Below are 22,526 nucleotides of genomic sequence, written 5' to 3'. Positions count from 1 at the left end.
TGTTTTCTGAGTTCCTGGTGGTCCAATTAGTCAGGTAAGGGTCGCTAGAATCGAATCTGAGACCAAAAATTTTTTGGTCGAAAAATGAAAAAAAAGTAAGGCTAACCCCTTCGCATTTTTGGCGAAAATTTTCGCGATTTTGAAAAGTGCAGGAATAAATTCTTTCTGGCACTATTCCGACCTAATTTTGCGAGAGAAATCGATTGGGCGCAGTCATACACCGCGATTAACGGATCATGAGTTACAGCGCAAAAATGAAAGATTTGCACCGTAACTTCCCTGCTGCTGGTCCCTTGCTTTTCTTGATGTCTCTCTCGCAGTCCTGAAGGTTCAATTAGTTTAGGAAAATTCATTGTAACCTATTTCGAGACGAGAAGTTTCGGGTTGGAATACAAGGAAGGTCAAGTTTTGATTTCTATTATAATCATTTTTATTTTATCATAATGTACAGATTCTGAAAATACTCAAATTAATGCGTTTAGAAGCTATCTATATTATGATTATTCCTCAACGAATGCTAGGACCAAGTCAAGCTGAAGCGGTTGTCAACGTTATTTTGCGTTGATTGTAAATTGCAGGCATAGTTCCAGGTCACAGCAATCAATTGCTTGAACTGCCATGTACAAATTTGCATCTTCTTCATTTCGCAGATTTGGTGATTTGAATCTCTTTCTATGCACTATGTTGTCATGTTCCGTCCACAGAATATGAATGTACTAATCTGATTTGGGACAAATTTTGAAAACTCCGCGAACTACAGCTGCATTACAATTACCAGTATCACTTTATACTTCCTGTACGATATCATATATTTCATTGGTAAAAAAACTCCATTTGCATCACGCTACAATCCATGAATAAAAAAATCGTATGCACGAGTATTGTAAGGTTTATCTCATACAATGGCCTCCGTAGTTTCCTGCCGCTGCTGAACGAAGTACTTGAGTTTGGGTAAGTTGGACCGTCTCTTCACACGTTTCTTGCTGTACCAAATGCTGCATCCCACGATGACGACACACATTCCGATTAAAACTGCAGTCATACAATTTATCGGGGTCATATTTCAAATTGATATTTTTACGCTTCTTTTTTATACTCACCATAAATTGTTGGCAGTATGTACAGATGGTGTGTACTTTTTTCGGTTATATGTTCTCGGATTAAAAGACTCTTGACAGGAGATTGAACTTCCTTGACATCACTTAGCGTTGCAGGATATTCACTCGGGTTAAGTAAACTTTTCTGCTGAGCATCCCTACTTTGTATGGATTTCCAAATTGCATTTCCAGTTTCATCGTCCAACCACGACAGATCGTCCATTTCTTCTGAGAAAAGTAAAAATGTCATGTCAACTTAATTAACGTATTGAATAGTACCCTAAATATCGTGATTAGATCATAAGATAGAGTAAGTCTATGGAATTTAAGTATCATCAAAACATTTTGCAATCGAATTGTCAAATTTGCGTATCGTATTCCAAGTATGAATCACCAGATAAGCATATTATGTATTACCGCCGAAATTTCGATTCCACAGGACATCGGCAACCAGTGATTCTGGCTTGGCTGGTAATTCAGCTTTGAACTCGATCTCATCTATGACTTTCAGTCCTGGGGCATGATCACCGGGGGGTGAATATACCAGGTACCCTTCCGTTTCGGCATAGTCAAAGGGGGCGCCCTTCCGTCGATCGAGCTCTTCCTCGAGTTCTTCAGGACTGTTTTTGAACAAGCCAAAGCCTTCCATGATGTAGAGACTATCCTCCGTCGTAATATTCTGCGTTTCAATTCTCACCATTGGCTCATTAATCTTTAGGACCAGCGAGTTAGGAAGATTTTGTATTGACCTGGCGACAATTTCACGGGAATTTACAGACGGTATAAAAACATTAAATAAAGACGAGTTGCAGTGTTCTTCGAGGCCAGTGAATCCCGGAGAACCGTCAACATCGGCAACTTCTTCAAGAGGAGTCACCAACTCGCTAACTACTGGCTCGAAAGTTTCCAAAACGATCACGTCCGAGTCATGTAAACTCTGAGGACCCCGGTGTTCAGGAGACGAATAGCCCAGTCGGCCAGCCTGAGTATCTTCATCATGATTTCTGTTCATCGTGAACGTCGCGTCTGCTTCTCTCTCTTCGGGATTATCAGGAATAATTGACGCGACAAGAGCCTCGAGGCGGCGTTCAGGATCGTTAATCAAATCACGGGGCATCGCTGACGAAGAGGACCGCATCAAACAATGTTCCAGATTGGAAATGCTGCTTTCAGAAACTAAGAGCGTCACAGCGTCAGTGCGTTGTTGATCAATCCGATTTTCGCTGTCCACTCTCTGGACGTTTTCCGACCGTTCAGTCGAAGAACCTGGGTTGCATCTCGATGCAAGATGCTGGTCGACATCGAGAACCTCTCGAAGGGGTCCGTGATCAACGTTTCTCTTTTTGGATACAGTTTCCGTCAGAGAAGGATCGCCAAAAGTCGTTGCTAACTTGTTCGACTGTCGTGAAACTTCCACGGTTTCTTCTGCTGACTTACCGCTCGTGCCAGCCTTGGCCATTGTATCAATGCTCAAAGGAATCGTTAATTTCAGTGGTCCATCTTTATCATCGATCGATATCCGGCCCGGTGATGCGGAGGAATCCTCGGCTACTTCAAACTCACTGTCGTTAAGTTTCAGCGAATGCAGTTTACCTTTTGACGAAGACCTTAAAACCTTGACGGACTCGATTTGGAGTTTTGGCGAGGCGTCGTCCGAAATTTCAGAGAATGTGGAATTACTGTGAGTATACGAACGCCGAGCTTTTTGACAATCGATGTGTTTCAGAGTATCGGCTACCTTCAAGAGGGTCAGTCGATTCAAACTGTCATTCACTGAGCTCCATGAATATTCGTTGAATTCAGGTTCGTCGTGACTCGAATTCTTTGTACTTTCCGCTATGGTATCGGTATCTGACCCATTACGAACTGCCGAAATTCTCAAACTCGTATTATAGGAGTTTACCAACGAAGACGAATCACTTCCTATTGATGTTAAAATCACTGAAAACACAAAATAGAAATGTTGAGTTGGTCATTTTACTAAATAGATTAGAAGTTAAGAACACGAATATTTTACCTGAATGATCCTTCGTTGTGTTATCGCCAGGCGTTCTCGCCGAGGTAAATAACTCTTTGATGTTAAGGGGTACGTCTCGACTGTCCTCCGAGTGAACACTGAATTCGAAACTATTATCGTCTACGTCACGTCGTTTTGCAGTTCTCTGCATCGATTGACTTCTATTGATCATCTCTACAGTGGATGGGCGAGCAGAGGTGGATTCCGTCATGTCGGCAGATCGATCCGAGACTAGAGTCGCTAATCTTGCCGTTGTGAAAGACGAATGAATCGCTGCAATTGATGAAGGCGCTACGTGACTTGAATTTATCAAGGCAGATCTGCGAAATTCTTCAGCGCTTTCGAATCCGAACGTCATCAGTTCGATAGATGACGCGGTTTCGTTAATTGTGGACCCCGCTGACGACGATGACGACGAGGAGAAGTTGAGCCAATTTTCAGTCGAACCTAAAGCTGCGTGTTAATGCATGGTATTCAACCACATTCATGAAAATTGGTTGACGTACCTGATCCTTTAGCCAGTTTGGACGACTCGTCCGATAATCTATCCAGAAGAACTTTGCTTTCACCTGTAGAAAGAAAATTGGACGGAATTGAATCATTGCGGCTCGCAGCGACAGGATTTGGCTCAGACGTGGCGTTGGACGTTTTTGAGGTGGAGTCCAAGAGTTTGGCCAATCCACTGTTGCGTTTTCGACCGCGGGGAGGATCCTGATCCAGACTGTCGGACCTTTCCATGCCAAAGGCTATTAGACTCGGACTTGCAGCATTTTTCTTCGTCAAACTCCCACGCGACTTCACTTTGCCTTCTCTTCGGTACAATTTCGAACGCCGCGAGTGTCGCTTTGAGTGCGACTGATCGTGGGGAGAACCCGACTTCCCGGCGTTGGATACTGAAACGGAAAAGTTATTAAAATCTGCACTACGTTATTGTTCCGATGAATTGATGAATAAATAAACTCGTATTCACCGAGGGTGACACTTCCGTTTAGGCTCGTTAAGTTTGCTGCTAGGTCAAAAGTAGCAACATTTGGAGTCGCAGGCCGCACCTGATCCTGATTTTCTTCTTCGGCATACTCCTCAGCTGGTCTTCTTTTGCTTTCTGAATCCGGATTCAGTAAGGCGATCATGTCATTTTCCCTCGACTTTTGGGAATAGTTTTTGCCGTGAGCTGGCTGGTCATTCATCGAAGATGTTCGACGCGCTGATAGCGCTAAATCGGATGCAGGAAATCGCAGTTGTTGGGTTGAATTTTTCGAATATTCAAGATCATAACGATTGTTTGAATGAATATTTTACCTAATTAAAATTCTTTCAATATCATCATTGCTGGGAGGTTGACCGAGTAAGTATAAAATCTCGCTTACACTATCTCGTCAACAACGTAATTACAACATATTATCAGTCAGGCGGCAATTATCATAATATACAGAGTTTCCATAACAACATCCAACCGAACTGTGGATTGATTTTTTTAATTCACAATTTCAGAAATCACAGAAATCAGTTTTTTTCACGATTGCCACAGCTTGCGGGGATTAGCAAATACTCTGATTGTGATCTGCAGTTAAATTGTCATATTAATTGCCCTCTGAGCTCATTTTGATCCTAGCAATGTATACTTATAACACTTTCGTCCATTTCACCAGTGATAAGTTTAGTCATCAAAGATCATTGACAAAACAGTATGTTGACAAAATCAGGTATGTTCGGCTAATTAATGAAATTCCGCGATTGGGGATAACAGGACCCGAAGTAGCAAATGATCGAACGAAATTCAATTCGACGATATTATGACTTGATTTACAGAGGTTTCAAAATTTGCAAAAGATTGGTTTTATCTAACTGGGAAATATTATGTTCATACCGAGTACGACCACAAGGCATAGAAGCCATCGGCAGTTCAGCATGATCGTTCCGCAGCATACGTTTACGGTTAATTCCCTCGATCGTGTTTAACTGACGTGAATGAATTCAAATTTCCACGGTGTACCATTTCGCGTTAAACATGGACGTATAAAAATCATTGAATGTCCACGAATCGAGATGAACGGAAACGTAATCTCATACGATAAAATAAAGTTTGTTTACAAAACAATAGTTTGAGATGAATAATTGACGTGCGACTGGTCGTTCAGCCTCTACTCTGTTCCCTTACCTTTCGCTTTCAATTATTTGACGCAAGTATATCTATCTCGGAATTTGTGATATCGCTTTGATTTCTCAAGGTCAGTTTTTTTCTGAGCCGTTGATTCGAATATGTATAATTAATATATATACGCTGTAGTAATCTTGTTGTTTGGTCGGCAATCGCTCGATGTGGAAGTAACCCGAACTGCGCGAGGCGAGAATATTATGTAAGACATTATCAAGAGTGTTTCCATATCAAGTGTATTGAAAAAACAATCCTCCACAACAACAGCAGATATACTACAGGAGATGTCTAAGCGCAGCTGTGTGAACTTGTTAACATGCTTTCGAATTTTAAGCCTGACCTAATATTAAAAATTAGAGAGCTAGTTGTGCTGTATGATCACGTTTTTTACCGTAACGCGTAATCCAAGAAATGTATACTCTCTGGAAAAGCTAAAATTTCTGAAACGAGTGATGCGGCACGAAAATCTCATTCTTTCGTAAAAAAAGACTTTGTCAAGTTAACTACTGAGTGGGATAACATCTGTTAATATTGAGAGTGAAAGTTTCGTCGAGCCGGCTTGTCCGGCTTCAACGTTATACTGGCGCGAAGCAGCCTGTGATAAATAATAGTTCCATCTGTGATTCGCGTTGAGTTATCGACAATCGAGAATGTTAGATTTTAAGTTAAAAAGCACATTGAGTCTCATGATAACCTGGCAGACCTTGCGCGATACATGTATATACTTGAATATTCTTAATTTACAATCGTAAAATTGTGATATTTCATAAGAAGCTCTTACGTATTTTGCTAATTTAGAACACATTTTAGATAAGAAATCAACGTCTCCAATTAAGCCCAAGTTTTATAAGCAAAGTTTATGCAACGCGAAACCAAAACGATCCGTGCTGAAACCGTCAAACATTTTAATTTTGAGAGGCTTCTTTTCATCGATGGTGTAGCAGTGGAACCGGTGTGAGGAAACAAACCCAATAGATGATAAATGAATAAGAAACAACTAAATGAAAAATATTTAAATTCTTTAATCATTTGCGTCGAGTTTCGTTCTTTCATATGCGGTGCGGTGTATAAAACACTGCGTAGAAGTGGAGGAAGCGGGCTCTCCAGCCGCTTCAATACATCACCGTGTATATATATACAGATTCGCGGTGTCGCGACGCCAGTCGCGTCGTGAATTTCGCGCATTTAGTTCGTCGACGATACTGACTAATCCTCCAAGTGATTGTACGAGAAGCCTCTTTCCTCCGTCTCCTAAGAAACATGGCTTCGAAAAATGAAAAGATTGGAATCATCGGAAGGTAGGTGCATTTAATTATAGTGACGGAACTGTATCCTTCATTTGCTACGTCTCAGCTCGACAAGTGACTCGGAACCGCGTCTCGTGTTAATACGTATTGTACCTGAGGACTGTCGGTGTGACGCGTGACACTGATAGCAGTCGACATTGTGCTATAAGTCGTGTGGAATGGGAAGTCGGAATCGCGTTACGCAACATAATTTTTTACTTATTACTCTTTTACTTATTAGCCATTCACTTGACATTTGCTTTACACCACGCCTAAAGCCACCTCTAATTCGGTGTATGAAAAGGGAAATAATATAAAATAACCGGCAGGTTTGGGATTCTCAAATCACTTGCCTACGGCTATGGATATACTAATAATCGTTACACCATTCCGTTCTGAACTGTTTTCCAACGACTCGAAGTCCGGCTTCGGCATGCGACTTGGCTGTCAAGTGATATGAGAACCGGTACCTAACCGCTACTGAGAAACTCTCCGAACGATGGCTCATCTGGGTCACCCAGTTCAATACAGGAAAGTGGTTCCTCGTCAGTCATGTCGGTGATGATGCAGATTTTTCAATTTTACATCTCAGCTCGGGGGACCCTTTCCATCGCCCAGACTGATAATAATAATTACCAAACAAACCTTCTCAGACGTTGATTGTAAGAAAGATCTGCTGACCATGAGTTCAAATACCCGGCAGCTGAATAAACAGGACCATAATATGTTCTTGTATTAAAATTCTATCAACTTCGATTTCGTTACAGCGGCCTGATTGGACGCAGTTGGGCAATGCTATTCGCTAGTGTTGGCTACCAAGTCACCATCTACGATATTGTCCAGGAACAAATAACGAATGCTCTGAAAGACATTCGTCAGCAACTCAACACTCTCCAGAGTAATGGCCTCTTGCGTGGAAGTGTGGACGCTGATGGTCAGTTCAAAGCCATTAAAGGTCAGTATCATGCGAAAACGGAATTCGAGGGTTTTCCAATTACGTGCCAGTTCAGCAATCTCCGGAAGGTATTTAACAACAAACTCAATTTTTTCAACCAGGTTCGACTAGCCTTGAAGATACCGTCAAGGGCGCCAAATTTGTCCAGGAATGCATTCCCGAGAAGCTGGACTGGAAGATCAAGCTCTACACTGATCTAGACAAGATCCTTGACGACAAGACCATTCTCTCATCCTCGACGTCCACTTTTCGTCCCTCACTATTCTCCGAAAAGATGAAACATCGGGATCAGGTCATTGTTTCTCATCCCGTAAGCATTTCTCTTGCTTTATTAATATTTCAACAACGTAGTTTATCTTGTCGAATTATCAGTGAACCGATGACCTAGGCTCGTGGGCAGAGAAGGCGGAATAAAACTCTGTAATTGCTGCAATCAAACAAGAATGATAACGTGGCGAAGAATAAATTGTCAAGTGACGTAATATTGGTTTATCAACTCTGTTGAATCAACGCGAGAAGATGAGGGATGTTTACAATTTAATCTCAACGATTGGTTGAGTGCACTGTACAAGATACGCCAGCGTAACCTGGAAAATATAGAACGACATGCAAAACGTTAATTAAACGCGCTTATTTCAGGTTAACCCACCATACTATGTGCCTCTCGTGGAGATCGTACCATCTCCATGGACCCGTCCCGAAATAGCAGTTGCAACACGAGCAATCATGACCGAAATCGGTCAGGCACCCGTATTGCTCAGCCGTGAAGTCGACGGATTTGCGCTCAATAGAATACAGTGAGTATCGATGGTTATAACGGCAGTGCCTATTTACCAGCAATAAAAGATATCTCCGAGTTTCCCGCAAAGATAAGTAGTGGTAATTTATCGATTGTACAAAAGCTTTGATCTGTTTATTGATTGCGAAATCGAAAGAAATCTAACTCTTATCTAAACTCTTGACGAAAAAATCGCGTCCAATGAACACATATTTGAACGCAGGTACGCGATTCTGAACGAGGCGTGGCGAATGGTGGCTGACGGTATTTTGGATGTGAAAGATATGGACTTGGTAATGAGTGAGGGGCTTGGCATGAGATACGCGTTTTTGGGCGCCTTTGAAACGGCTCATCTCAACGCTGAAGGTGAGTTTACCAGGGATGTGACCAAAGGGGAATGAGTTGTAATCAAATCTTCGCGTTTTAGGAATGAAGAAATACTGCGAAACCTACAAAAACAGCATATACAACGTCAGCATGACGATGGGAGCCGTACCTAAGTTCGAGGGTGAAGTTGCCGAAAAGATTTCCAACCAACTAAATGCAATCACTCCCATCGATCAACTGCCAGCCAGAAGAGCGTGGCGTGACGATGCTTTGACCAAGCTTTCGATACTGAAAAAAGAGCTTGACAGCAAATGGAAAGACAGTCAATAAACTTTCTGACAGCAGTTGACGCGTGACGTTCAAAAAGCGAGTATATGGTTTCGCGTTTAAGGATTATTTTCACACTTTATACTTATCATTTTGTTCTTGGATTTCATTCATTTCATGTCGACTGATTTTTGATTAGACTCACGTAATATCAAAATATATTTTCATCACGAATTTGTTTTATACTTATTTTTGAATCGTCGGCCTAACATTAATTCGAACGGAAGCGACTGCAGATACGAGTACAATTGTGTTCGCAGATAACAGCGCGATTTCAGTGTCAGAATATACCTACGTATAATAGTTATAAGTTTCTGCCTCACACAATATGCCTGTACACAGAGTAATAAAAATTATTTTCGCAAAAAATTTGCCATTTTTTAAATTCAAATTTAAGATTTTTACTAACCGTTTAAATTTGTTTTCTGTAATATGTACAAGTCACGCACAAAAATTCTTGTGCGTCGTGTCTCTCGGCGTAAAAAGTGCCTCATTTTATGGGGTTGGGAGAATGATTTTTAAATTAATATTTCACTGGACAGAGTAGAAATGATTCTACCCACCAAACAACAGTGTGGTCACCATTCTGTCGGAAAGGTAACGGAATTTGTTCATGGTGGAAGGTTGGGATGATGGGAGTTACTGGGCGTACTGTCAAGGACGTACAACTGTTGTTCAAAATTATGATACTCCTGGGCGTAATCTTGAAAGCCGCCACTAGCCATCTCCATATTCGGATCTATTGGATGATAAGGTCCCGACGGCCTTATCCCCATGACGACGCCCTAGTTCCCAGGCATATTATAAATTTGCGGCCGGCAATTGCATGCTGGGCTCCGCTAATCTGATAACGCCTTGTGGTTCCCCGTTAGAGGTTGAGGCCGTATGCATCGCGGCGGATTCCATAGCCTGTTTAGCCGACGCTATGTTGGGAATCTCCGAGTTTCCTGCAGGTTCGGCTGCAGAAGCCGGATTATCTCCGGTTGGCACGCAGTCGGCGGACTTGGTGGAATCCCCGTGCTCCCTTTCCGATCGTGGGACGTCCGCATTTTTCTTGGGATTCACAGGGCACGGCGGGCGTTTCCGCACCGGCTTGCGAAACGGATTTTCGGAGCACATCTCGCGCAGGTTGGACATCAGTGTACTCTTTGGTAGTAGCTCGCTCATTTGAGCCAGTGATGTGATCGGGTCGAAATGGTCCGTACTTACGGACTCCGGAGTACCCAGATGACAGTCATCGACGTTGTTCGGGTTAAGTGGAAGGTTCTCGTGCTGCTCACTGATGAGCACGTGGTCTCGACAGCTGCCGGACGAGTCCAGAGGAGTAGACTGCAATAGGGTTTTCAGATTTTTTGGCTGCCTTTTGTTCGAGGAAGGTGAGGACTTCTTCGGCCGCCCCATGCAGTCAATTAGACCTTTGTCGTGAGGGGCTGCTGGGCTGTTCTGACTGCTCGATGTGTTTCCACTGCCAGCCTGAATGGTAGTTGAGAAATCGGACACCCTGTACCCCGTGTTATTGGTGGGGGTACGAGGAGTACGAGGACTCCGAGGGCTCGGAAGTAGACCCCCGAATCCACGATCATTGATCTCCGACAGAGGACTCGTCACCCCCATGCCGCTCGGGGAGCATTGATTGCTACCGACGTCTGGCAGTTTTCTAATTTGGCCGGTGTTGCTGGAATATGAATAAATTATTCAATGATCACCTCATTTCAAACTTATATCGCTCTGATGCAATCTGGATGCACTTACGAAGACGAGTTAGTATCTTTCGATCTAGTGATTGTCTCAGTTAACTCCTGTTGGAGTCTTGGCACTGGCATCAGATTCCCGTCCTTGGTATCCGTAGCAGTCCCAACTTGCTCCCGCTGTTCCCGACTGACCGCTTCTAAAGTCTGACAAAGTATGTCATCCACTGTGAATCCAAACGGAGGTGGAGAGAGAGAGAGAGAAGGAGAGAGAGAAAGACAAAGAGAGAGAGAGAGAGAGAGAGAGTTAGGCATTTAGAATTTCAAATGGCTGATATTCGATGCGAATGAACTCAGAATAAATTTACCGCTCGGTGAATGACGTGATATTAAGTCGATGGGGTGTTTCTGCATCGAAGGTGGATCAGGAGTGAATCCCAAAAGGTGAGGGTAAGACACCGGTGTTTCAGAGTTACTGTGGTTCAAAGATCTGTCAATTCTGGGGGGAGCATTGCCAGCGCCGCAACTCGGGGACTCCTGAGTAATCCGACTCTCCGGTGGCAATAATCCTGATCTTTGCCTAACACAGTGAACATGCCTGCTTTTATGAACTGATGAATTTTCGCCTGAGTTGGCGGGAAGTGAAGAGAGAGATAAATTGCTGGTTCGGTTATTGGAGAACGATGGGGTTGAACCTAGCAAGGCGATAAGCGGGCTCGATGGTCTCTTTGGTCGATGGTGAGGGGGCGAAGGGCCTTGGCCTGTTGAACCGGCAGTTAGACTTCTGTCACTCAATGTCACTGGACTGGAATTGTCAGCCGATACCTGCACGGGGTTATTAGTTTAGGCTCAGACATGTTTTAATTCGATCCGAGAAAACGTTAAATATTATTTTACCTTATTGTCCAAGTCGAAAAGCTGACTTTTAATGTCGTCCCATTCGGTATTGGCCGCAAGCTCATCCACTGGTCTGTCGGATGGTGAATTTTTGTCACTATGTCTGAATGGCTGCGACTGAGTGCTCTGCGCTGAGACCTGGGCTGGTCTATCAGTCACTTTCTTACACTTGTTAAATATTATAGCTTGTGCCCTTCGTAGTATGGCCAATTGTGCTTCTCGATATATACGTTGTCGCAGAATCAAAACCTCGTTGGGTGCTTTGACTCCCCGTAACGAAGGCTGCGGCCAGTTAGGACTTGAGTTAACAGAGTCGGTGATCGAATAGGGACTGGGCAGAGAACTCACTGGATCAAATAAAAGCTGTATGATTTAAATTTACTGATTGAATGTATATCCTGTAAGTACATGACGCGGTGATAGTACTGGATATTCAAATAGATAACAAATAGAAACTCCCAACCACACTTGCCTACGTTATTGATGGTATGGTCGATCGATGATTCGGTATTACCAAACGAATTTTCACTATTCAAGTTTTGAAAATTATTTGCAGACGGTTCGTTCCTAAACGGTGAATGATTCGGATTTTGATCTGTCAATTCTTGGATTTGGTAGGTAGAGCTGTTGCCGCAGGTTTCTTGATTGTTTTGATCGTACATAGGAGCATTGAAGTTATTAGACCAAGCACGAAGATGGCCAGCTCTGTTTCTCATGATTTCATCTTTCTGTGGGGAAGAAAATGAAGAATGAAACGCTCTTGCGATACTCTGCGGATAACGTAGCATTGGGAAATAACTCCATAATCATACCTCGAGCGACATTTTTCGCTGTAGTTGCGCAGAGTAGTAAGCTACGATTGATGGAAAGTCGCCTCGCAGAACAGCTTTGCTACCTGTATTCGCTATCAGCGTAGAGAAAACAAAAACCTGTCTCTGTGGTCGCACGAATTGGGATTTTCCTTCACCAAAATCATTGCCACCGCTGCATCCTCCGAGCGTATTGGCATTCGGTTTCCACATAGAGACCCCAGCAGGATCTTATAAAGAAAACATCGAACGATGCGATATTATGAAGTAGAACAGAGATTTTTCTAATTGCGAATGAGACATAGTAGGCACTTACCATTGGGGAATCTGCAACTGTATTGAATTTTCTCTCGTTTTGGTGTAATCAACGCTACTTGATTATTAGTTTCTTCCGTGCTTTCCCTAATTTTTCTATCTCCGTTCAAATTTTCAGGAATCCCGCTTAATTCTCTGATGCAAGGTTTGGAATCTGCATCAGAGTTTTCGATGTCGTTACCGCTGGAACTATTTTTACTCATCGTGCAAGAATCTTTACATGGCTCTTGTTTCAAGATTATTTTCTGCTCGCAATCCAAGTCGTTGATTATTTTTTCGATTTCATTTTCGAACCCCGTGACCTTTGAATCAGTGAGAAGCTGGAAAAGCTAAACATGGGCGGGAAATTTAATTTATTTTTGACTCAACGATAACTTACCCCTTTTTCAAAAGTGGCACTTTCGATAGTAAGTATCTCAGATTTTTGAGTTTACTCTCCATTTTTTTTTCTATTTTGATTACATATTTCTTTCTGTATTACTGTGAACTTTCACTAATATTCTAGTTTTCAGACTATTAGAATGATTACACTTAGACATAAAAGATAAAATTACAATGATGTTTTATGCTAAATGCTTTTATTAAATTTTTTCATCATTTGTAATAATTTGTAATGCAACAAACAAAAATTTTAGCAAAGTTTCGAAATTCAATTGTAGAAATCTCAATTGATATCATCTGAATTGTTGATGTTGCTAATATAGAATAAATACCAGGCAATTATTTTTATTGTACTTCCATAAATTTAAGACTTTTATTTCATTTTTAAAAAGTATATTTTTTAGTTGGGGGTGGAGGAGCTGGGGGAGGGTTTGATCACACAGCCCCACTAGGGTCTGGTCCCGATTTTGCCAACCTACTCTTATGCATTTACAATTAATTTTTTTAATTAATAATAGCTGTTCTGAATTCTAAAGACAATATTGCGAAAAATATCGAGTCCCATTTCTCAAGCCAATAACACAGGAATAAAAGTCGGTTATCCGCGCGGGTGGGCTTATCGCCTCAGCGAAGCGAGTTCGACTTTATTCCGTTGTTGCATAATGTACAGTTATTTTTCCAGCAGAAACAGATTTTGAATACTTTGTACACAAACTGGTTCATACACATGGCAATAATATGGAAGTACTAATAACAATGATTCTACATCTTATTTTGCACTGATAGGGATGGTTCTTTATAAATCTTTATAATTTTTGCCTTGTTCACAATTAATTTAAGAATCTCATTACATCTACATGATTGATTGAACTCAGTAATCCTTGAGAAATTGGTTGACGAATTATGCTCAGAATGAATTTCAAGAATAGCAATGTATGATATAGGTTTATTCCTCCAACAAGTGTGTCACCTTTGAAACAGTATGGAAATTAAATTCACACAGTATGTTGTATCTGTTTGTAAACATGTGAGTACAAGGATAAAGTACCTTTGACATTTTTCGACCGGGGGGTGTTTTTATAGTAATTATCTAGAGAAGCGTGTGGGTGATTTTGTTCATACGTAGCGAATTATTAAAAATATACAATTATCATTCGCCGATCATGTCAAAAGACGTACAAGAGAGATACAATGATTATTGCAAAAGAAATAAAGCCCCGAAATTGAGCGGTAAGTTTATTTTCACACGATCGGGGTACACAATCGTCGCCATAACTATTGACACAAAAACTGGCAACCTCGGCTCTCGGGTACCGACTACTCAACAAGTACATACGCATCTGATTTTAGACCTGGGTTAGCCCAGCATCTTGTCATTGGCGGAGTCCCAGGGAGGGGATAAACTGGAAACCTCAAATTTGGCCAATAGGGTAATATATAATCCTCTCATTAGGGCTAGTCGAACCGACTGATTGTAGGAATTACAGTAATGAGGCACCCTTACTAAAAGTCGGTTGCAAACAAATTTTCTATCCAAAATCGAACGCAACGGTTTCTGACACTTTAGCATATATTTTTCTTTCCTCCTACTTCCAATAATCAATTTCTACACGGCTGAAAATGCTGGGAATGAATTTCTCGCAGAACCATACAGAAAATTCATATCAATCGACATGCTCAAGTCTGTGAAATATCATTACAGCTCATTTTTTTTGGCGCCTAGTAGCCCATCAGGATTATCGTGCGCATTGGGTATGAAATCTCTTCCGAAGTTCAACTGATACGCAATAAATTCAAATAAATTATCATGAAAACGAAATTGTAAAAAATCTATTGTACATAAACCGACGTTGTATGATGTTTGACATCTACACCACTAATTAGTGGTCACTCTTGGTAAGGGATGCGGGTTGCCTGCTTTTCGGTTTTGAAATTAAATTCTTTTCAACGTCAACGGCATACAAATCTAGCTAATATCGTAATCATTCAATTTCGTTAGCGACGTTTCATTCGTGTAATAAAATTACTCATCAATTGGAAACCTGTGCTGGCCTACTGCAAACCGCGTATACAAATTATTACTTGTTGATATATAAATACAGCTGGATTAATAAGCATGCAAATAGCAGTATAGTGAAACAATTCATCAATTTATGCTTTAACCTCGTTTACATATCTTATTCTATGTATAATTTTTCGCACGCTCCGCGACTAAGTTTGAACACGCGTCACGTGCGCGCGCCTGGCTGCGTGAACAACAAGGACGGGGGAATTCCCCCATCCTTCTCGGAAATCGTTGACCGGACCACGTGACCAGGGCGGGGAGGAATGATTGGAGCTGATTGGACCGTATCCTCGGGGAAGAACCCGGAGTGCATCCATCAAGGTTATGTCGTTGACGTATGCGAAAAGTATTAGTTAGTGATAAACGGTGAGTAACACATCCAGGTCTGTAAAGTTGAAAGCGAATCGGTCCTTGTTTCTCTCCTTAAAAATAATCACCGCGCTAGTTTCGTCTCTACGTTGCGCTTATGCGCGTGGAGAATAGTTCACGTCTTTTTTGTGCCGCGTATAAACTAAGGTATAAACGACGCAGTTTATTTTGATTATAGTGCAATCGGCGCCGCGTTCGCGTAGCAATTACGATTAACCAAAAAGAAAAACAGTACCAAATAAACATGCCGCAAGTTTACGAAAACTTGGACGTCTTCCAGAACTATAATCAACAGGAGGATCAGATTTATCCGTTTCCTGATGGTAATTAGACGAAATTTCTTTTTGAGATTGTGTATCATATTTCCAGGATGCTACTGGGTACAATCTTTCAACCATTTCCTAATTTCATTCTCTTTATTCATATCATTTCCCCAATTCCGCTTCCGTTTGTTCAAATTGATGCTGAAACCTCCGCTATGTTTTCAGTCAATGGTACATATTGTGTTACTTAAATATTTCTGCTGTGATATACTGCAGAAATTTAGAACGGAGATGACTTCAGTTCGATTTGCACTAATGATAAAATTATGCACTTGTAACGTGCCATGTACACATAAACCACTTTCTGACTACCGAAATACGTACGACATATTCATCCGCGCACTGGTGTATATGATCATGCTAACAAACTTTAAATAGTTTCTGGGTTGCCAACGTGGAATTTATCAGAATACAAATTGTACAGTTTCTTTATTTGATTTAGGCACAGAGCTGTGATTCATTATTTCAGTAATAAGAGGTGTCGCAATAACATATACCGAGACCCATGATTCCGGTAGTTCAATATTATAAAACCACAATTACCTATGATACCTTTTAATTTTACCAGTTGCCATACATCTGAACTGAATAGACAAAGTGTACTTCGATCTCCCTTAGCAATCAGTGCAACGCTGATATTTCAATATATCGTGTATACAAGTTTACACTAACTGATTTGTTTATGACAATTCGAAAGAAATGGACTGTTCACTTGTAACAAGTCGAATAATATCTTAATGGAGAAATTGTGGAATTATTTGACATGTCTTTGTGCAGTTATGATGAATAATCTCAGCCTGTTGAGTCCGAGCAACAGCTCACTGGATTCACAAATGACCAGCAGCACTCCGTCACCGATGTCGATATCACAATCGCCAAACCACACAATGTCATACTATACACTGAGTAATGTAACTGGCACGAGTATGTACATCTTTTTGGTTATTCAATAAATTAATTTCATAATGTTTTATTCAAATGTGATGATATTACGGTACTTGTACCTTCGCAGTGTTGGAAGATCGGTATATAAAAATTATTGAACAACCAGTAGACAAGTTTCGGTTCCGATACAAATCAGAGATGATGGGAACCCACGGGAGTCTTGCTGGCGCCAACAGCTCAAATAGCCGCAAGAAGCAAGCACCTACTGTTGAGGTATAAACAAAATAACAGAGTTTCATTGAATCTGCCTGTTGAAATATTCCAATTCATCGTTTTTGCTATCTTCGTTTAGTCATAAAATAATTATAGCTATTTCACTGGTGTTCCAGCTGAAAAATTATCCAGGCAGCGCCGTCATTCGCTGTACGCTTGTAACAGCAGATCCAGATCGTAGGGGACCACATGCTCATCGTCTGGTACGCCGTGTTGGAAATTCAGACGAAGATGATCCGCACGAGCAAAAGGTTTCACCCGAACAAGGTTTTACAGTCTCGTAAGTGAACAGTCTAATTTTTTATTCATAAGACAACAATATTTATCTTCATTATTGTTGGAGTGTGTATTCGTAAAACTTAAGCTTGTATCTAGGTTCCACGGAATGGGGATCATCCACACTGCTAAAAAGCACATAAAAGATGAGCTTGTTAAAAAGAAAAGAATTACGGCTTTAGAAGAAGCAAAACGCAAAAATGTTAATGTCACATCGTTGACCATCCGCGATGAAGCAACGGTAATAAATTAAATATTGTATAATAATACATTGCCAGTACATTTTACAATGTTATTATGCATATCAAATTATTTCGTTCAATTAGCTTACTCAACTTTGAACGCAAAATTTCTGTTGAAGATTAAAATGGAAGCAGAAGCTGCTCAAAAATGGATGAGTCTGAACAGTGTCGCATTATGCTTTCAAGCATTTGTCCCAAATGCCAATGGCGTACTTTGTCCCATCACAGAACCAGTGTATTCGAACCCGATTAATAATCTCAGTGAGTAGAAGTGACCATTCATCTATCATTTGGGTACCAGAATTTTTTTATTGCCATTTTTTGTTCTTTTTATTACAGAAAGTGCCCTTACGGGAGAGCTCAAGATATGTAGAATCGACAAAACTGCAGGATCTTGTGATGGTAACGAGGAAGTTTTCATGCTGGTAGAAAAAGTGGGAAAAAGTGAGTATCGTTGTTTATACAACTCGTATTGTAGTTTTAATAAAGATAATATTGAATTGGAAGTGAATTAAGTTCTCTGTTGAAAGATTAATCGAATTAATATTATTGTCCCATATGTATTCAGATTCTCATTCTTATGTTACAGAAAACATCGTAATCAAATTCTTTGAAATGGATGAAAACAATGTAGAAATTTGGAGCGCTTTAGGCCACTTCACAGAGTTAGATGTTCATCATCAATACGCGATAGTGTTTCGGTCAGTTTGAACATTCAATTACTATAAATTAAAAATTGACAGAATACTATCGTATTGTCCCAAATATAAGCCGAGGTTTTTTTTAATCATTGACAGCACCCACCAAAATTGTCCTCGTCTTATATGCGGACCTGTCTTATGTACGGGTAACAGTAAAAAACACCCTGAACTGCTGTTAGAGAATTAAGGGTCGGTTTATATTCGTTTTGTAAATATATCACTTGTGTTTCAGAACGCCACCGTATAAAGACAAAGATATAACTGAACCAAAAGAGGTTTTTATAAAGTTATGCAGACCGACTGACGGAGAGTCTAGCGATCCATTACAGTTCACTTATAAACCCAATAACCGCATCGGTAAGGCGTATTTGCAACATGTACTATCATCAAATATATTCGCTTCCAATTCTCATTCAAAAACATTGACATGTCCTGATTTATGAACAGGTAGAAAGAGACCACGCATGTCTTGCGAAAGTACTGAATTACAAACTCCTATTGCAATCAATCTCGTGCAATCGGATGAAGGCACATCCGTTTTCAACGTAAATAATTCAAGTGAAATCAACAAATTGTTGAGTGAGCATTGTACATCAAACGAGTTTCGGGAATACTCTGAAAATCTGGACTTAGAAGGTGAGCACTTAAACAACGAGACACGTTTTTGTTATGCTCGCATGTTTCAAAAATTTTTCCATCAGTATAGACGGTGAATAGATGATGAGTTATATACAAAATGTGTAAATCTTTGTTTATCCCCAGAGTACATCAATTTACTGCCAAGGGAAGTAAATGATAATGAAGAACTGAGATTGGATGGGTCTTTGAAAAAAAAAGTAAGCAACATTTAATTAGTCGTATCAAAATGACAAAGAACAAACAATTGTATAATGTTTACATGTTTTCAGGAAACGGCTTCGTTTGCGGAGACTATTGTAAAACAAATTCGAATTATACTTCAGAAAAATGATCCAAATGGAAAGGAACGCATACTAGCGTTGCTCAAAGAGCGCACAGTCTATGGAGATTCTCCTCTCCATTCCGCGCTAAGACACGGACAAATGAATTTGGTTAAATATATTCTAATGTTACTTGCAAAGTACCCGGATTTCAAGCAAATTGTCGACTCTCAAACAAGTTCTGGCCGTGTAAGTTTTATTACGATTAACCCGCGGAAATGTAATATTTTCAATTCACTAATATTGCTCTATATTTTAGACATGCTTACATTACGCCGTAGAACAAAACCAACCTGCAGTAACAAAGGCTCTGCTCTTGATTGGGGCGGATGCAAGCGCGTGCGATGATCACGGTTTTTCACCGCTTCACAAGGCGGTCAAAAGTGCGTGAATTGATAAAATAATTTATTCCCAACGAATAAACTAATTGTTTGCATACTAATCGATTATTTGTGTCCCAAACAGTCCCAGAGGCGGGTCACTGTGTGGACGCACTATTAGAAGGAGGAAGTATAAGCGTCGAAACACGAGATGATACTGGCTGGACCGCTCTTCATCTGGCTGCTGAAGCCGGATCGCTACACGCTGTCAAGTCTCTTGTCAAAGCTGGCGTTGATGTTAACAGTACCGATATGTCTTACGGGCGTACAGCACTCCACATCGCCGTCGAAGGTGGCCACAAAGAAATCGTTGAATTCCTGTTAAAAAAGGTAGGTAGTGTTAATTTATATTGTGAAATCAAAATAATCGTTGAAACTCTATTTTATACTTTTTCTGAGCACTTTGTATGTCAATTCTCCACAGACGACAATCGACGTAAATAAGCGGAATTTCAGTGGAAACACCGCGCTGCACAGTGCTGTCGTCAACACCGGCGAACGAGCTGAGGAGCTCTGCAAGCTTCTGTTGAATCACGGGGCGAATCCCTCGATACCTAATAATAATCGCGATTCGTCGAAAGTGAGTTTTTTTATTTTCTAGAAATCTTTTGCGATCAACAAAGCTGTTAAGATCAAAGAGATTATCCTGTTCCTTCGACTGCCGCGAAGACTCGTAGATAATTGTACTGATAATTAAAACAAAAAAATTTCATTTCGTCCTGTTATTAAATTCATAGGAGTTGCAAGCAACAACTATAAAAGATGAAGCGATATCCGATGACGAAGATGCCCAGGAAAGTGGTCAAACGTCGTTTGACCTCGCATCAAACAAACCTGAGGTAAATTGGGTTCCTTGAAAAATCGTACGCTTTTGTACGTGTATGGCTACGCACTAAGGTCTCAATGCCACGGAAATAATTACAGATTTTACAATTGCTTTCTGCGACTAATACGATAATAAAACAAGAAATCGAGGACGTACCCGAGGAAAGTGACGGTACTTTGCTGGACGAAAAAGCTATGACTCTTCTAGTTCCCATACTCGACGAATCGAAGGCATGGGAAAAAATCGTCACATCTTTGGGATATGATTTTCTGCAGTCTTCGCTCAAAACTTCAGGCCCCGTCAGTCCATCGCGGATGTTATTAAACTACTTAGACGTAAGTACTTCGATGACTTTATTTATCGTTGGTTTTGTCATACGAATTATATGCAAAAATTTAATAAGCTGTATCTTGTATTATTTTTTTAGATACAAGCTGAAGTTTCGATTGAAAAATTACGAACGTTATTGGTTGAATTAAATGAAACTAAAGCTGTTGATATAATCGATGAGATGATTTTGCGACGGAATACATCAAGTACAAAATGAATTTAACATCAGCAACATATAGCTATTTTAAAATCAGCTATTTACTCCAAAAACTTAATAAGGTAATAATAAAAGCATATCCCAGATTACGTTTGCTATAATTTCGCGTGATTAATGTAAATAACTGATTAATTGATTACAAAATACCGGTAATATTGAGTATACACTCAGGTTTCGCATTTGTAAGTACAGAAACAGGATATTTTAATTTAATAAGAATGTAAAATTTATATATGCCAGAGTGAGGACTATAGATTGAACTTTGAACATTTTTCCGAATCATAGTTTTTATAATTCTGAACCAATCGATGTTTCTTTTAGCTGATAAATTATTATTTTACTACATAAAATAGCTGTTTGTGTATAATTTTACTGTCAACGTATATCAACATTATTATAACTCTCTTGTTATTATTACATATCTGAAAAAAGATGGTCAGAAGAATTTGCATTTAACTTCAAAATATATAAGCCTGCCATTTAATATAGCATGTAAGTATTTTATCATTTTGAATCATACACCAACGTTCGAAATTACGTATACCATTCTAATTATGTAAGAAATGCATGAATCTTATCTATGATTGATGTACAGAAAACGTTAAACCGCCGTTACTATCGAGTGATCTTACAATTGGCAAGCAGTATTCCAATGTAATCATATAATGATTTGTATTTTTCGAGAAAAAAAGTTGGCGGATATATTTACGATTACTCGAACAAGTTTTGTCCCGAAGTTTATTTAATGATAATACCAATGTTCAATTTCATGAACAATGTATCATGGATATTCTAAGAAAATATTGTACATCTACGTTACGATATTGAAAATACAGAATTTTATTTTACATTTTGTCTAATCAGACCCGTTGTTGAATATGACTTCCCTATCTCTATATATCCTTTTGAAAGAGATCTTCTGGTTGGACCCTTCTTTGAAGCTGAAGTAAAATAAGTTTCAATAAGAGTAAATTATCGGCGAACCAACGTCTTTTGGCCGATAATATAAATTACGTCAAGCGCGTATTATCGACGGTTGACCTCAGATTGCGAATAATTTGGGGTACGATTACCTTATCCATTCGTAATGCAATTAAAGAATTCACATCGCTTCACAAATTGGTACTTGTAAAATATTGTATTTCGCATCTTGTAGGCATTAAAGTTGACGAGCCATTGATACTAACAAGACAAAAACAGATTATTACTTAGCTATGCGAAGACACTGTGATACTTCATATTTTACTGGAATCAAGGAACATTTTCATCTTCTTTGGCTTCATCTCATGATAAGTACTAATATCACAGGTCTGCAACTAATAAACTGCACAGGTTTTTTATACCGTTTCTTACGGATTTTCACTCACTGAAATCGGGAAAAATACCCAAAAAAATTCGATCACGTCTGGTTTTTTTCTTGAACTTGTGTTTGTAGTCTCATTTAGAGTGGAAACTTCCGTTTAATTCGAAATATGGTATCCTATTCTTGATTTCAAAAATCCTATGCAAAAGTGATTTCTTACTTCCATTCAATATGTATTATAGTGAATCTCAAGAATAACTACATACAGGGAAACAGAAAATTGAAAGCGGAAGCGTGTTCAGAGGTGTATCAAAGAGAAGAAGAAAAGGTTTCACAGGCAAAAAG

General features: G+C 40.0%; 4 protein-coding genes across 7 annotated transcripts; 2 read left to right on the top strand and 2 right to left on the bottom strand.

Moving 5' to 3' along the window:
* Positions 1–469: 469 nt before the first annotated feature.
* LOC124310254 (platelet binding protein GspB-like) lies at positions 470–7,359 on the bottom strand. Of its 2 annotated transcripts, none has more exons than XM_046774076.1 (7): positions 6,931–7,359; positions 4,085–4,327; positions 3,621–4,007; positions 3,115–3,561; positions 1,515–3,038; positions 1,101–1,322; positions 470–1,032 (listed from the first exon to the last, which is right to left on the bottom strand). In XM_046774076.1, the coding sequence occupies exons 1-7, from the start codon at positions 7,061–7,063 to the stop codon at positions 896–898; spliced, it is 3,093 nt and encodes a 1,030-aa protein (XP_046630032.1). In that variant the 5' UTR covers positions 7,064–7,359; the 3' UTR covers positions 470–895. The 2 variants fall into 2 exon arrangements, with proteins under 2 accessions (XP_046630032.1, XP_046630025.1); XM_046774069.1 differs by having other exon boundaries at positions 1,101–1,325; positions 6,931–7,333.
* LOC124310411 (lambda-crystallin homolog) lies at positions 6,105–9,303 on the top strand. The gene is made up of 6 exons (XM_046774324.1): positions 6,105–6,567; positions 7,323–7,510; positions 7,612–7,820; positions 8,150–8,307; positions 8,512–8,654; positions 8,716–9,303. Exons 1-6 carry the CDS (start codon positions 6,530–6,532, stop codon positions 8,943–8,945), a joined length of 966 nt encoding a protein of 321 aa, XP_046630280.1. The 5' UTR covers positions 6,105–6,529; the 3' UTR covers positions 8,946–9,303.
* On the bottom strand, positions 7,671–14,799 carry LOC124310271 (protein BCL9 homolog). The gene is made up of 9 exons (XM_046774087.1): positions 14,081–14,799; positions 12,653–12,980; positions 12,340–12,566; positions 12,000–12,255; positions 11,528–11,874; positions 10,999–11,455; positions 10,695–10,857; positions 9,352–10,617; positions 7,671–7,937 (listed from the first exon to the last, which is right to left on the bottom strand). Exons 1-8 carry the CDS (start codon positions 14,087–14,089, stop codon positions 9,744–9,746), a joined length of 2,661 nt encoding a protein of 886 aa, XP_046630043.1. The 5' UTR covers positions 14,090–14,799; the 3' UTR covers positions 7,671–7,937; positions 9,352–9,743.
* Positions 14,800–15,373: 574 nt separating this feature from the next.
* On the top strand, positions 15,374–22,500 carry LOC124310282 (nuclear factor NF-kappa-B p105 subunit). Of its 3 annotated transcripts, XM_046774105.1 has the most exons (19): positions 15,375–15,463; positions 15,645–15,789; positions 16,567–16,713; positions 16,802–16,947; positions 17,064–17,227; positions 17,323–17,464; positions 17,585–17,726; positions 17,805–17,909; positions 18,055–18,166; positions 18,399–18,523; positions 18,614–18,802; positions 18,929–19,002; positions 19,075–19,314; positions 19,385–19,508; positions 19,591–19,835; positions 19,930–20,085; positions 20,243–20,344; positions 20,430–20,666; positions 20,759–22,500. In XM_046774105.1, the coding sequence occupies exons 2-19, from the start codon at positions 15,711–15,713 to the stop codon at positions 20,876–20,878; spliced, it is 2,649 nt and encodes an 882-aa protein (XP_046630061.1). In that variant the 5' UTR covers positions 15,375–15,463; positions 15,645–15,710; the 3' UTR covers positions 20,879–22,500. The 3 variants fall into 3 exon arrangements, with proteins under 3 accessions (XP_046630067.1, XP_046630061.1, XP_046630053.1); XM_046774111.1 differs by lacking the exon at positions 15,645–15,789 and having other exon boundaries at positions 15,374–15,463; XM_046774097.1 differs by having other exon boundaries at positions 15,396–15,789.
* The last annotated feature ends 26 nt before the right edge of the window (positions 22,501–22,526 follow it).

The sequence above is a fragment of the Neodiprion virginianus genome, chromosome 1 (assembly GCF_021901495.1).
Source record: "Neodiprion virginianus isolate iyNeoVirg1 chromosome 1, iyNeoVirg1.1, whole genome shotgun sequence".
In the NCBI taxonomy this organism is placed as follows: domain Eukaryota; kingdom Metazoa; phylum Arthropoda; class Insecta; order Hymenoptera; family Diprionidae; genus Neodiprion; species Neodiprion virginianus.
The sequence above is the reverse complement of the archived record's forward strand: the minus strand, read 5'-3'. Positions and strand labels throughout refer to the sequence as shown.

Excerpts from the sequence above, each read along its gene's own strand:
- LOC124310254 (XM_046774069.1), bottom strand. The coding sequence starts at position 7,063 with ATGAGCCATCGTTCGGAGAGTTTCTCAGTAGCGGTTAGGTACCGGTTC. Across the intron at positions 4,008-4,084 it reads AAACGGAAGTGTCACCCTCG|TATCCAACGCCGGGAAGTCG; the intron begins GTGAATACGAGT and ends TTTCCGTTTCAG. Across the intron at positions 1,326-1,514 it reads GTGGAATCGAAATTTCGGCG|AAGAAATGGACGATCTGTCG; the intron begins GTAATACATAAT and ends TACTTTTCTCAG.
- LOC124310282 (XM_046774105.1), top strand. The coding sequence starts at position 15,711 with ATGCCGCAAGTTTACGAAAACTTGGACGTCTTCCAGAACTATAATCAA. Across the intron at positions 16,948-17,063 it reads AGCAAGCACCTACTGTTGAG|CTGAAAAATTATCCAGGCAG; the intron begins GTATAAACAAAA and ends CTGGTGTTCCAG. Across the intron at positions 20,345-20,429 it reads TCGCATCAAACAAACCTGAG|ATTTTACAATTGCTTTCTGC; the intron begins GTAAATTGGGTT and ends AAATAATTACAG.
- LOC124310271 (XM_046774087.1), bottom strand. Across the intron at positions 12,256-12,339 it reads AGCGAAAAATGTCGCTCGAG|AAAGATGAAATCATGAGAAA; the intron begins GTATGATTATGG and ends TCTTCCCCACAG. Across the intron at positions 10,858-10,998 it reads ATCACGTCATTCACCGAGCG|TGGATGACATACTTTGTCAG; the intron begins GTAAATTTATTC and ends TTGGATTCACAG.
- LOC124310411 (XM_046774324.1), top strand. The coding sequence starts at position 6,530 with ATGGCTTCGAAAAATGAAAAGATTGGAATCATCGGAAG. Across the intron at positions 6,568-7,322 it reads AAGATTGGAATCATCGGAAG|CGGCCTGATTGGACGCAGTT; the intron begins GTAGGTGCATTT and ends ATTTCGTTACAG. Across the intron at positions 8,308-8,511 it reads TTTGCGCTCAATAGAATACA|GTACGCGATTCTGAACGAGG; the intron begins GTGAGTATCGAT and ends ATTTGAACGCAG.